A 13,724-nucleotide genomic window follows, 5' to 3' on the forward strand; every position below is an offset into this window, starting at 1 on the left:
AGTGTACCATTAGCTGGTAAAGAGGCAAATCAGCTCGACGAGTCCTGAACGAGTCCCGATGCATCGTTTCTTCTGCTCGCTAGGCTCATTTCCGTTGCAAAGTTCACTTATGTTGTGATTTTGACTGGTGTTTACACGCTGAAAGATAGAATGGTTCGCTGCCGGTGTTGCGACCTTGCTTCCTGAGACTTTAACGCCCGGGGTAGCTCCAGAGGCTTTAAATTGGCTCAAAATGCAGCAGGTAGTCAGTCATCACCACCAGCACGGGCCAGGCGCCCAGGTTGGGGCTCCCGGACAGACCGCGCACAAGCTGAGCGAGGCGCAACGAGGAGCGGAGGCACTTTTCACCACCAAGACGATCTCGGAAATCCGCGAGGTACTTGCCAGGCACAGGTTGCAGCAGCAGCGGATCATCGCGAGTCGCGCACAGCTAGCAGCAGTTTGGGGTCGTTGCTGGCCGAAAAGGACAGGGATACTGTCTATGTAGTCACTGCAGTGCTCAGTTATGGCGTGAAGCGGTTGGAAGCGCGCTGGGTCTGAGCCCCTCGGCGGTTGCGCACAACTGAGTTGGGGCCCCCTTTCCCCCGCTGCCAGATTGAGGTGCGCACGCGGAAGGACATCGAACAAAAGAAGCTGCAGCTTCGGAACCTGGTCGGCGACTCCTACAGGTGCGTCGGGTGGTGAGTAAAGGCCCCTAGGGTTCGTGCCCAGGGCCACCCGGCTCTGTGCCAGCTGGCGGTTGGCTGTTGCGCTGGTGAATGTGGTTTGATGGCACAATGCTGGCAGGAGGGAAAGCGCGAGCGGCCGAAGGCCGAACGGTATCTGTGGAGATCCTTCGCGTCGCAGTTGGGGCAGGCGTGAGGGCGCAAGCTACGCGCACGCGTGGCAAAGTCTGCCATACCGGCATCCTGTGCGGGGCTCTGCGTTCAAGCATGTTGGCCGTGGTTTGCTGCGCAGGGACCTTATTGACAGCGCGGATAAGATTCTGTCGATCGCGACCAACGCGACCACCATCCTCAACAATGTGCGGAGCATCCAGGTACGGCACCGCAGAGTGCGGGCGCGGGCGTGTGCGTGTGTGTTTGTGTGTGAGGGGGGGTGGGGTGGGGTGGGGTTCCATGCATGTTGAATAACTCGAGAAGACGTAGACTGCTGGGGGGCAGATACCAGCCCAAACTAAACCCTGGGGGCTGGGGATGGCGGGGTGTGAGCCTGGCGTCTCTGCGACGCGCGGTGGGTTCGGGGAACGCAACAGATTTGGACGGTTGAGCAGGCAGCGAGGGGAGGCTTGCACAGGGGTAGGAGCAGCATCAGCTACATGAGCAGCAGCCGGCGCGACCCGCGGTTCGGGCGGCCTGCTGCAGAGGCGAGCGAGGCCACCAGCGGTGGGGATATGGCCGGGAGCTCGGCGCCGGGCAACAGCACACGCGGAAACGCACACACGCGTGCGTGCGAGAGCTGTGTTAGAAAAAGCACACAACGAGCTTTTGGGGTTTTAGGCTGCGGTACTGGCTGGTTGGGGACAGGTGGAAACCAGCAATGCATGTGTCATGCAAACCGCCACCACAGCAGACTATTCACCCGTGCAACTTATCCTGACGGCCCCGCCTCCACCAACCTCTAATTACACACCGGCACTTCACCTGTATTCACCTGCAATCCCTCTCTCCCACAGGACTCCTTCACAGGTCTGGCGCATAACTTCACCTCCAGCGATGTGCTGCTGAATGAGAAGCGCGACTCGCTCACCAAACACGAGGAGCTGTATGGTGAGGGGGCAGCGGGGGGGGGGCGGGATTGAGGCGCAGTGAGGGAGGGTGGTAAACACCAGCCCAAACTAAACCAGACCAAGACAAACTACAGAGCACAGGGCAGAGGCGTTGTTGCAAGCAATGATAGGGGGGGCGGGATTTCGGCGCAGTGAGGAGGCGGGAGGGGGAGAGAGGGCCGCTGCGGGCTGGGGAGGAAGAGACGGCCGCTTCGGCGAGGCAGGGCAGAAAACCAGGACTCCCTCAGACAGTGCAGGTGCTGGGTAGAGGCTGTGTTGCGCCGGGCAGGTTGGCCAGGGTGGGGGACGGCGCACCCACCCCATCCTCCTCCACGCCCTTACCACTTCCTTAACTAATCATTTGAATGTAACCCCACCCCCTAAAAACCAACCAAACAGCGGTGGGCAGCCGCGTCAAGTACCTGGTGGACACGCCGGAGCTCATCTGGGGCTGCCTGGACGCCGCTCGGCACCTGGACGCCTGCCGCCGCTACCTGCGCGCCGAGGTGGTGCACGAGCACCTCAGGGCCGGCTTCGGGCCGGCGGCGCTGGCGCGCTTCCCGCTGCTGCGCCACCACTGGCCCACCGTCACCAAGTTCAAGTGAGCATGTGTGTATGCGTGTGTGTATGTATGTATGTGTGTGTGTGTGTGTGTGTGGTAAAGAGCACAAGTGTGTGTGTGTGTGTGTATATGGGACATGAAAAAGGCAAAGCAAGTGCCTAATGTAGTTGCGGCCGGATAAACAAAATTGCACCCAGCCCAGGCACCGACGATCATGGAAATGCGTCGCCCCCACGCCGGAGACTGCCCAGCTGTGTGTGTGTGTGTGTGTGTGTGGTAAAGAGCACACGTGTGTGTGTGTGTGTGTGTGTGTGTGTGTGTGCGTGTATGTGCTGGCCGCGGGTTTGGGGTTTGAGGTTTAAGGATTTGCCACGCTACTTTTACAGGCTAGGTGTTTATTTGGGCGTTGACCTGACTCGGTCTTGCTGCATGCACGGCTGCACCCGCACCACAGGAAGCAGATTGTGGAGGCTGTGCAGGCCTGCCTGGTGGGCGGCAGTAGCACCGCGGCAGGCGCGACTGCCGCCGGCTCCACCGGCGGCGGCGCTACTGCCGCCGCTGCGCCCGCCTCCGCCACCAGCGGCAGTAGCGGCAGTAGCAGCAGCACGGGCCAGGGCACGGGCCAGGTGGCCGACCTGCTTGCGGCGCTGGCCTCGCTGCAGGGGCTGGACAGCGCGGCGCTGCTGCAGGTGCGGGGCGTTCGGGCCCCTGAAGCGGCCGAGCGGGCTAGGGCCAAGGATGTGGGTCGGGAGATGGGTTCAGTCAGGTGTCAAGCCAATCCGGGCTTTGGGCCTTGGCCCAATCGGGCTCGGAAATCTGGGGATGGACGTATGCCACAGCTTTTCCTGACACGATTCAACACGACTCACCGCCTTCTGCAACCCGCCGCACACACGCCAGGCCTTCCTGTCCGCGCGTCGCACCATGCTGGCACAGCTGGTGGCCGCCGCCGACGGCGGCAGCGCCGCCGCCGCCGCCGAGACCCTCTCCGCCGTCGCGCAGGCCGCGCAGCTAACTGTGGCGCAGGTCGGGGAGCTCTTCCTAGCCGCCGCGCCGCCGGGCGCCGCCTCGGCGGCTTCCGCCGCCGCCGGCGGCGCCGCCAGCGGCGCCGCACTGGCGGCGGCGGCCGCCGCCGCCGCGGTCGGCGGCGCCGACGCGACGTGCCTGCTGCAGCAGCGCTGCCGCGAGGAGGAGGCGGATTACTCGGAGCTGATGTTTGGCGGCCGGACCGCCGGCGGCGGCGGCGGCGGGCAGGGCGCGGCGGCGGCGGTGGCGGCGCCGGAGGCCGAGGCGTGGCGTCGTACCAACCGGGCGGTGGTGGAGCGACTGGCGGCGCTTTCGTCTGGGCAGGTGCGCGTTCGGGCTGAGGGGCTCCAGTGGATGCCGAGTACCTCTCACGAAGGCGCAGGCGGGGTTGGTTGCGTAGCTGTGCGTGGAAGGTGGGGGTGGGGGCAAACAGCGCCGTCCGGGCTGGTCCTAACGCACGCCTACCTGTCCTTGCGCAACTGATAGCGCTCAGAGGCATGAGTCTTATCACGCTTGGTAAAGCATAACGAGCAAGCGCTCTCCCCCTGGACTTCATGGACATCGGTAGCAACGCGTCTGCTATGCTATTGTACCTGGCTACACCTACCTTCTTAATTAATCATAAATGTAACCCCCCCCCTTTCTAACCCCCGCGCATGCTGACATCCTGCGTCCGCCTCAAGGTGGAGCACGCCTGTGTGGCCTGGCTGCGCTCGGTGGCGGAGGACTTCGCCGGCCAGGCGCCGCGCCTGCTCGCCGGCCTCGCCAACGCCTCAGCCCTGGTGGAGGTGGAGGCGTGCGTGCGCACCGCCATCGCCAGCTGGGCGCACCCCGGCGCCGCCGCGGCCGGCGGCGCAGCCGCCGCCGCCGCAGGCGGCGGCAAGCCGCCTCTGGCGGGCGCGAAGCGCCCGCGCGCCGGCGCCGCCGGCGCCGCCGGCTCCGGCTCGCTGCACCCCTCCGCGTCCGCGGCGGCGGCGCTGGCATCTGTGGGCTCCGCCGGCGGCGCTGCCGGGCACCACAGCTACCACCACGGCCACCACCACGGCCACCATGGGCACCACGGCCCGCTGGACGCGCCGCACCTGGGCTCCTGGGAGGCGGTGGCGGAGTGGGTGGTGGGCCGCCCGCTCAACATCTGGCAGGTGGGTGGGTGTGTGGGCAGGGCAGGCAGGGCGGGGCGGGGCGGGGCAGGGCGCAGGGCGCAGGGCGCAGGGCAGGGCAGGGGGAAGGCGGGGCGGGGCGGGGCAGGGCAGGGCAGGGCTGGTGTGGCATAGTCTGGGCGGCATGGTTGGCTGAAATGCACCCCTGCACGGCGCAATCTGGGGATCCTCGTTGTCTTGTCAAGGAAGCGCATGAACATCGTTTCTCAATCCGCAACCGCGAGTTATACCTAGCGAGTTAGCCGTAATGTCATGGCCCTGCTGCAGGAGGTGTTCCACGGCCCGTTCGTGGTGCGCTCGCGCGAGCTGATCGAGGAGGCGTTCGCGGCTGTGGCGCGCGGCCTGGAGGGCCCGCTGGACGCCGCCCTGAAGGCCGCCGCCGCCGCCGAGCTGCCCGCCGAGCCCGCCGGCTGCATCATTACGCGCATATGGCCCATGGAGGGCTGGGACGGCGGCGCCGCCGCCGTGGCCGCCGCCACCGGCGTGGGGCTGGCCGGCGGCGATGGCGCGGGCGCAGGCGCGGGCACTAGCGTGGGCGCGGGCGTGGGCGTGGGGCGGGCAGGGTCCGGCGTGGCGGGTGCGGGGTCGGGTGCCGGGGTTGGGGAGGACGGCGTGGCGGGGGTGGCAGGGAAGGGCGGCGGCGCGGCGCGGGGCTACCGGCAACAGGTGGCGGCGATGCAGCGGCGCTTCGACGACGACCTACGCGGCATACTGCAGGTGAGGGAGGGGAGGTGTGGGGGCAGGGTAAGGATAGGGGAGAGGCGGGAGGGCGGGAGGGATGGGGTTTGGGCTGGGGCTGGGGCTGGGGTTGGGGCGTGTGGTTGCTAGGGGTTGGCAGGGAGTGTGCTGCAAGGGTTGCAACGAGGCTGGGCGGGTGTGTGGCGTCCGGTGGTGCGGCTTGGGATGGCGTCGGGCTTTTGGCCTGTTGGTATCGTGGCCGTGGGCGTGACCGTGCAATGCGGCCCCACACCCCACCCTACCCAACCCCAAGTGCGCCACACCCTCTCGCGACTCCAACGCCTCGGCCCCGTACTACCGCATGCAACTAACGCCTCTGCCTGTGCCCCGCTAGTTTTAGCTTGGTTTGTTTTAGTTTGGGCTGGCATCTACAACCCCCCCCCCCCTTGCCTTGCCGCCCGCCCCGTCCCCCGCAGTCGGCGCTGCTGCTGGTGGGCACGGCGGACTCCGCCTCCTGGCCACACGCCGTACACTCCTCCCCCGTCTCCCACTCCCCCTCCGCCGCCTCGCTCTCCCGCGCCGCCTCCGAGGCCGTCGGCGGCCCCGGCGGCCCCGGCGCCGCCGCCGCTACAGCCGCCGCCGGTCTGGGGCTGCTACAGCCTCACCCCAGTGGCTCCCACGGCCACGCGCGATCGTCGTTGCACAGCTTTGCGTCGATCAAGCGCGACATGCAGGTACGGCTGATGACCTCTTTGTTTTGGACTGGCGAGTTGGGTTACGGTACCTCTAGTAGTTACTGGACGTCCATGGGTTTTGGAGCTCAGGCTGTCGAGCTATGCGCAAATAGATGTCAGCTTCATAACGGTAGAAGTAGCGTGCGTTTGCGCTACCGCGCGCATTACTTTGCTTGATACACACACTGCACGGCATTGCTTGCTTGCGCGGTTTTGCGATGCGCGATGCCGAGCGTCTCTCCTTGTGCTTGTTTCATGCCGCTGCAGGGCAGCCGTGCTGCGGAGCTGGAGCCGTTTGTGCAGACCAGGTGCATCGAGCTGGTCAGCGCCGTCGCCAACAAGTGAGAGCGGGGAGGCGGCTGTGCGGGATGGGGCTTGCGCTGTTCATGAGGGAGTGGAACACCAGGGCTGTGGGAGGGGGGTTGCGCTGTTGGGAGAGTGAAACACCGTGGCTGTGGGAGGGGGTTGCGCTGTTGGGAGAGTGGAACACCGGGGCTGTGGGGGGGGTAGGAGGTTGAGGGTCGGGCGGCAAGGGAGCTGGCCTGCGCCGTCGCGAGCAAGTGCGTCTGGGGCTGTGGGGGGCTGTGGGCGGGAATTGGGAAGGGGCGGGGAAGCGAGGCGACACCAGGCGCCCATTGAAAGCCTTTTCGTAAGGCCGTACGGCACGTGTCCTGCTGGTTTGCCGCACGCAAAACGCCGCCCACCGCACCACAGCGCCTCCCAGCACGACAACTAGACAACGCAAGCACGAGCACAAGCACCATAAATTGTCACTCACCACACCACTCCACAACGCAACACAACACACCACACCACAACACAAACTTGCCGCAGGTTGCAGTCACGGCTGGACGCGTTGGGTGCACCGCGCGAGGGCCCGGCGGGCGCTGCTGCGGCGGAGCAGGTGCGGCCGCCCCCCAGATTGCCGACCGTCTACCATTTCCCAATGGCAAATCATGATTGTGACTCCTACTGCAGCACGGCGGCAGACCCTGGTGCTGGCCCCTGGTTCAGCCCCCACAGTCGCGCTTCCCGTTGGCATTGCGCCTGCTTTAGTATTTTTTGCCTTTCTGGCTTGACGGCTTGCCACTGTTGGGGCTTCGCAGTGACCCTAAAGAGTCTAAACGTACTGATGGGCCGGCGGAATGCGAAATACTTCACTGAATCCTTCAAGAACATCATCAATCCTGCAGGTGGTGCTTCTGGGGCGGCTGGCCACGGCCCTGGCCACCGACTCACGCTGCCTGCCGGTGGTGCTGGGGGCGCCCGAGGGCTGGAAGGTGAGGCGGCGGATGGGCGGGCGGTTGTAAACACCAGCCCAAACTAAACTGAACCAAGTAGAACGAGCGGAGCGCAGGCAGAGGTGTCTGTTGCAAGCGATACTACTTATGGAATGGGGGCGGGACTAGGGTTGGGGGCAGGGGTATCGATGGAAGCAGGTGGTATGGAGGGCGCAGGCGGGAGGGTGCAGGCGTGCGGGAGGGTTAACTTTGAACCAATCCCGTAAGGAAACAGTCGCGCTGCAAGGAGAAACTGTAGCCGCATATGCGAGCTGCGGTACATCACCATAGGTAGTCGGGCGGGCTTGGGCAGCGTACCAGCAGGTGGAAGGAGCAGTCCAGAGCAGCTCCGAAGTCATGTCAGCAGTGCGAGCCGCGCGCGGACCCCGTCGCCCAACTAGTTGCACATCTATACTAACATACTCACCTGTACGCGAACGGAGGAGCGCCAGGTAGAAGCGTCCAACAGCAAAGGCGAAGACGCACATGTAGGAACGTGGCATGGCGGCGAGCGTTAGTATTAATCGCGGGACAGGTAAAGCAAGGCAGTACATAAGGGACCCCACGCGCGGCTCAGAGACAAAGAAAGAGAGAGTGGGGCGGGCGAACGAGCAACGACCAGAGGGGCGGGATGAGTGCGCGGGATGGGGCATGGGGCGGGGGGGGCCGGGGGCGCAGGCGAACAGAGGGCAGGCACGGGCAATGAGTCCAGACAGGGCGCGGGCCGCCGAACGGCTCCCTCGCAACCCTGTCGGCCTGGACGCGACACCGATGCCTAGTGCGCGCCCAGCATGTGACGGAGATGGTGCAGCGAGGAAGCAGTTCTCCGAAGTCGACCAGTCACGATGATGGAGGCGTTGTTATGTAGCTGCGTAATAATAATGCGCTTTCCACACGGATGTTAGAGAGTCAGTGAAAGCAAAAGGGGCGACAACGACAACGAAGTGTTTTCCCAGGAAGCCCGCGCGCGGCTCAAAGGGACGTTGTAGCCAGGCGGTCTTGTCGTAGTTGTAGATGAAGGCGTAGCCCGGCGGTGGGCACCGCCGAGTGAGGAAGGATGCGGGCCCAGAGTCGCCGGTGAGCCCAGAGCCGCCGGGAATGAACGGGCGGGTACTCGTGGAGCAGAAAGGCAAGGCGGCAGCGAAGGAGGGTGAGGCGGAGGCAGGCGGACAACGGCAGGAGTGGTACCGGGGCCGGGCAGCCGGGCAAAGGCAGTCGATGCCGTGTGTGTCTCGACGACGGGTGTCACACGCAGTGCACAAAGGAGCTCGCCTGCACAGCCGCCAGGCAGCTAGCTAGCGCCGGCGGCCCGACCCCATGACCCGACCCCTTGACCCGCCAGCCTGCCTGCCGCCGCCGCCCACTTCCGCTCGGCCTGCTCCTCTTCACGCCCCCATGTCTATAGCTTAATATGAATGTAACCCGTGACCCAAACAGGCCGCGGCGGCGGGCCTGCCCAGCTCCATCTCCCACGCCTCCCACGCCCGCACCGCCGGCGCGGGACGCGCTGGCGCCGCCGGCCGCGGCGCCGCCGCCGGCAACGCCCGCCTGGCGGGCGTGCTGGACCGGCTGCGTGGCGCGGCGGTGGCCGCCTACAAGGCGTGGGCGGCCTGGGCGGCTGCGTCGCTGTCGGCGGAGCTGCGGGTGCTGCTGCTGAGTGACGAGCTGCTCACGTGCAACACCACGCCGCTGTCCTGGCAGGTGCGCGGTTTTGGGGGTTGGGTGGTTGGTTGGTTGGTTGGGTGGGAGGTTGGATGGATGGGTGTTGGCGTGCTTGGGCTTGGCTGGTGGGGTTCGTGGCGGGAAGCGTGGGGTGTGTTTTAATTGCTCGGGGGATGCTGGGGATGCTGGTTGGGGCCCACTCCTGTTCTCCTTAACGCTAGAATCTTGCCCCTGCCTCCTCGCTCCAAACGTGTCAGGAGACGGTGATTGCGGGCGAGGCCGACAATGCGCTGGCGGAGCCGGTGGCGGACATGCGGTTCGCGCTGCCGGCCAGCCCCTCCGCCGCCGTGCTGCTGCTGCTCAACGCCGCCTGCACAGAGCTGCGCCGCGCGGGCGACCACAAGATTGGTGCGTAACCTGATGGCGGGGGCGTGGGAGTAGGGGGCGGGGGGCGGGGGCAGGGGGCGTGGAGGTGGGAGCAGGGGGCGGGGAATGGAAGTAGGGGGCAGGGGGCGTGGGCGGGAGCAGGGGGCGGGGGCAGGGGGTGGGGGTGGGCGGTTGGGGGAACTGGCACGTCCGCCTACACCCCGCCCTTCCGTCCAACCCTCTCCTCTTCCCCACCCACCCACCCCTCACCCAATCCAACCCACCCACCCACCCACCCACCTCTCCGCCTCCCTCCCGACCACCGCAGCTCCCGAGGCCCTCCAGGCCTTCGAGTGGGAACTCTCCCGCGCCCTCATCGCCAGCTACGCGCAGCTCCTCTCCCCCGGCCTCGGCGCCCTCTCCACCAAAGGACTCACCGAGAAGGGCGTCCTCCAACTCCTTTTTGACGTCCGCTTCGTCCGAGACGTCCTCGTAGGCGGCCGCCCCGTCTCCGCGACGCGGCCCGGCGGCGGCGGCGGCGCCGCCGCCTCCGCGGCTTCGGTGGCGGCGGCCGCCGCGGCGGCGGCCACGGCCGGCGCGGGGCTGGGCGGGCTTGGAGGCCTGGGGGTGCTGGGGGCGGGGGCGGCGGAGCTGGCGGACCCGGCGGTTGTGGCGGCGCTGGGCGAGCGGCGGCGGGAGCAGGCGGCGCTGGAGCAGATGCTGCAGGTGGGTCCTTGGGAAGGGAGGTGGGGCGAGGTGCGTTGGATGGGTTTGGTGATGCGCCGACACACACACACACACACACACACACATGCACACACACATACAGTCACACACACAGACACACAACCACACACACATGAACACACGCACACGCACTCCCACACAGGACCTGCTGGATCCCATCGACTGGGCCACCTATGAGTCCTACCTCTGGGCTAACGTGGGCAGGTGGGTGGGTGGCTGGGTGCGGGGAGGCAGTCCGTGGGTGTGTGGGTGCGGGGCGGCAGTGCCTGGGTGGGTGAATGGGTGGGTGGGTGGCAGTGGGTGGGTGGGTGCGGGGAGACTGTTGGGGGCGGGGCGGTGGGGCGGTGAGGGACACGACGAATCCGATGACGACTCGTGGGGCACAGCGACGCCGGAGAGGTCAGGCGCCGACCGCGCCTCGCTCGTGTCCCGCGTGTGCCCCTCCGCCTGGCACCCTGGTTTGGGCTGGAGGCACGCCACCGGCCGGCACCCGGGTGACATCCCTTGTGCATTCGTTGTTTAGGTGGGCTGTCATTGGGTTCGGTATAGTAGTAGTGGCCTGGTATCTACAACCCCCCACGGCACTCCAAACCTAGCCCCACCCTGTCACCCACCCAACCAAGCCCCACCGCGGCCGCACCCTCGCTAACCCCGCCCTGGGCACCTGCCACCCTCCTCCGTACCGTCTACCATTTCCTTAGCTTATCATGATTGTAAACCCACGATGGTATCCCCCTAAACAAACGAATAAACCTTTCAACCCCCCCCCCTCCCTGCAGATACTTTGGGCGCGTGTCGGTGCTGCTGGGCGGCCTCATCCAGCTGCAGCGCGCCCACCCCGAGGGCGGCGCCGGCGGCCTGGGCGGCCTGGGCAAGATGGCCGCAACCGGCCTGCAGGTGCGGTGCGGGGCGGGGGCTGAGAGGGTGCGGTGGGGTGCGGTGGGGTCGGGTGCGGTGCGGTGTGCATAATCGTTGAAGAGCCCGCCTGTCTGCACCGCTCCTGCCTTGCCGCCCGCTGGATCCTGCCTCCGTTCCTTCAACCTCGCAAAGCCTGCAACCCCTGCGAAGCCTGCAAACCCTGCAAACCCGCCCAAGCCCCTTGAACCCTTCTAAGTATTTTACGCATTTGCCGCCCCCCGCCACCGCGACCGCCCAGGACTCCAACCCGCTCAACGTGCTGCCAGTGGCGCCTCGCTTCCAGTACCTGCCCATCTCCGCCCCCACTGCCACCCTAGCGGCGCAGCAGCAGCAACAGCAGCAGCAAGCAGCTGCCGCCGCGGCGGCGGCCGTCGCCGCCACCGGCGGCGGCTATGCCGCCGCCGCCGGCGCAGCCGCCGGCCTAGTGCCGGTAACTAGCTCGGGCTCGCTCGCGGGTGCGCGCTTCCGCGCCAGTGTGGGTGCGCTGAACCGTGCGGTGTCGGGGCAGCTGGCGGCTGCGGGGGATGCGGCGGACAGCTACTCGTTCGCGGACCTCGGCAGTGCGCGCGGCGGCATGCGCGGCGGCGCGGCCGGCGGCGGCGTGGCGGGCGGCGGCGCCGGCGCGGAGGCGCCGTCGGCGGCGGCGGCGGGCTCGGCGGCGTCGGTGGGCGCGGCGGCGCTGAGTGCGCTGCAGGCGCGCCTGCAGGTGAGGGCCTCCTGTAGCAGTGGAACCGTAAAAGCTGTCATATGATGGCTGTGGAGGGTGCCGTTACCGCTATACGTAACGTGGGTAACGTGGGTAACGTGGGTACGCCACTCCCACACCTCCTGCTCCGCCGCCAGGCCACCGGCTCGGCCGTTCTGCCTCTCCCTAACTTGCCTTCGCTGTTCCGCACCGCCGTGCGCTCTACCTCTGTTCGCCACACTTTCCCGCCCCGCTTTCAGCCCTCCTCCCTCCCACAATCCCCCCTTCTGGGTCTTTGGTCTTGGTCTAGTTGGGATGGGAGTACACAAACCCATCAATTCGTCCCCAACCCGGTCCCCAAGCCTGTCCCCAGCCCGGTCCCGAACCCTCCGTTAATCCTCTTGTTCCTCCCTGCCTCCCTCCGCGACAGGGCGGCTCGCTGGGCACATTTGGCTCCATGCTGGGCGACAAGGCCGCCGAGGTGACCGCCATGGCCAGCGCCAAGTTCGGCGACTTTGGTGACTACCTGCCCACCAGCGCCCTGGGCTCGGCGGTGGGGTCCGCAGGTGCGGCAGCGGGGGCAGGGGTCGGTTTCTTGGGCGGGGAGGGGAGGTAAGTGGTAGGGAGCGGGGATAGTTCATTCCAGAACCCAAAGCAAGGGGGCTTGGGGGCTGTGTGAACCAGCCCAAGAGGACGGGAAAGCGAGGAGGAGGGACGGGCCGCGGGATGGTTCGTAAACATGCGCACTGGCCACTGGCCTGATTCCTTGTGTCACTCGCGCCTGGCGCCTGGGTTGGGCGTGTATTATTCCTCGGAACTCGGCTGTATCGCCACTTGCTTCCCTCGCCCTGCCACGTCGTTCCTTGTGTCACTCACTGCCGTTGCCCTGCAGGCGGCCTGTTCTCAAGCTTGACCAAGAACGTGGGGAAGAAGTAGTGCGGTGCCATGGAACCGGGAGATCTTCTTTGGAGAGGGCGACAGCGGATAGGCGTGGCGTTGCGGCGTCGGCCGCACCATGTATGTAAGGCATCGATCGCATCCGCGTGGCTGCAAGGTTTTGGACTGCCGGCATACCGTGGGTAGCGTGTGCACGCAGTGCAGGCTGTCCATCCATTTCCAGCACACGTGCGTTTATGATTGCGGTCTTCTGGAGCCCGTGCTTGGATAGCTACCTAAAACATTGTGATGCTGCAACATGTAAAAACGCAAGCACAGTCTGTCCTGGGTCTAGTGCCCCCGCAGTCTAATGTCTAATTGCCTAGAGCTTCTTTCCAAGCGTCGAGAGCCCTGCAAATTCAGGCGAAAACAGGCAGGGCACCGCGCGTGCACGCACATGCACTTGTTCGGCACCTACATGCCCCAGGGACGGCGTTTGCGGGGGTGCCTACCCTGCTCGGCGTGCGGGCGGGTGTGGCGGCGCGGGCTGGTACACCTCAGGACACACCTCGGAACCGGCATTACTGCAAGGCGTCGCGCAATTGCCAAGCTTGGGGAATGTGTCGTACTGCGCGGCGTAAACGGGGGAGGAGGCTTTGGAAGCGGATGTGGAAGCGGAAGTGGGTGTGGCGTATGTCCTGTGGCGCGGAGGCACGTGGTGTACGGATTGCATTCGCTCTGGCCGGAGGGTACAGGAGGGTGTGTGATGGGACAGGGTTCAAGGCAGGTTGGCGAGGTCCCGTAGGGTGCAGCTGATGCCCAGACCCTTAAGCAGACGGCAAACAGTTTGCAGTGGCAGAGCAGAAGTGCATGGCTGGTCGAACGCCGGCGTTACTGTACCGACAAGTTGCTGGCTGGCTGGAAGTTTGCTGATGCGCATTCCTCACGCTCCGGGTGCCCGGCCAGGCGATAGCACCACACAGACAGACCGCAACGCCACACTCGCGATGCAGAGCCGCAGCGCACCTGCAGGAAGATGACCAGCGTCCACGGATGAGCACCAGAGGCAACCGCAGAGAAAATGCAGACAGAATGCAGCAAAGCAGTGGCCGGGCGACAGCGTGACAAGCAGGGGCGAAAACAGGGCGAGGCAAGGCAGAAAAGGGAGCCCGAATGTACGGATGAGTGGCGGGCGAGTCGAATGCGATTGCGAGACAAACACAACCGGAGTGTGAGGAAGCGCCGCGGGTTGGCAGCACAGC

General features: G+C 66.1%; 1 protein-coding gene across 1 annotated transcript; it reads left to right on the top strand.

The window, feature by feature from the left end:
• Positions 1-16: 16 nt before the first annotated feature.
• On the top strand, positions 17-13,376 carry CHLRE_14g628050v5 (uncharacterized protein). Its single transcript, XM_043070327.1, has 21 exons — positions 17-376; positions 595-668; positions 958-1,039; positions 1,676-1,769; positions 2,168-2,369; positions 2,785-3,019; positions 3,231-3,680; positions 4,040-4,498; positions 4,784-5,233; positions 5,671-5,928; positions 6,196-6,269; positions 6,763-6,832; positions 7,122-7,208; positions 8,646-8,909; positions 9,128-9,278; positions 9,565-9,962; positions 10,126-10,187; positions 10,763-10,880; positions 11,140-11,607; positions 12,017-12,152; positions 12,479-13,376. Exons 1-21 carry the CDS (start codon positions 233-235, stop codon positions 12,520-12,522), a joined length of 4,320 nt encoding a protein of 1,439 aa, XP_042917000.1. The 5' UTR covers positions 17-232; the 3' UTR covers positions 12,523-13,376.
• The last annotated feature ends 348 nt before the right edge of the window (positions 13,377-13,724 follow it).

The sequence above is a fragment of the Chlamydomonas reinhardtii genome, chromosome 14 (assembly GCF_000002595.2).
Source record: "Chlamydomonas reinhardtii strain CC-503 cw92 mt+ chromosome 14, whole genome shotgun sequence".
Taxonomy (NCBI): Eukaryota; Viridiplantae; Chlorophyta; class Chlorophyceae; order Chlamydomonadales; family Chlamydomonadaceae; genus Chlamydomonas; species Chlamydomonas reinhardtii.

What these genes read in the sequence shown, in the direction of transcription:
- CHLRE_14g628050v5 (XM_043070327.1), top strand. Translation starts at nt 233, where the DNA reads ATGCAGCAGGTAGTCAGTCATCACCACCAGCACGGGCCAGGCGCCCAG. An exon ending in CGATCTCGGAAATCCGCGAG is followed by an intron (nt 377 to 594) that starts GTACTTGCCAGG and finishes CCCCGCTGCCAG; the next exon opens with ATTGAGGTGCGCACGCGGAA. An exon ending in ACAGCGCGGCGCTGCTGCAG is followed by an intron (nt 3,020 to 3,230) that starts GTGCGGGGCGTT and finishes CACACACGCCAG; the next exon opens with GCCTTCCTGTCCGCGCGTCG.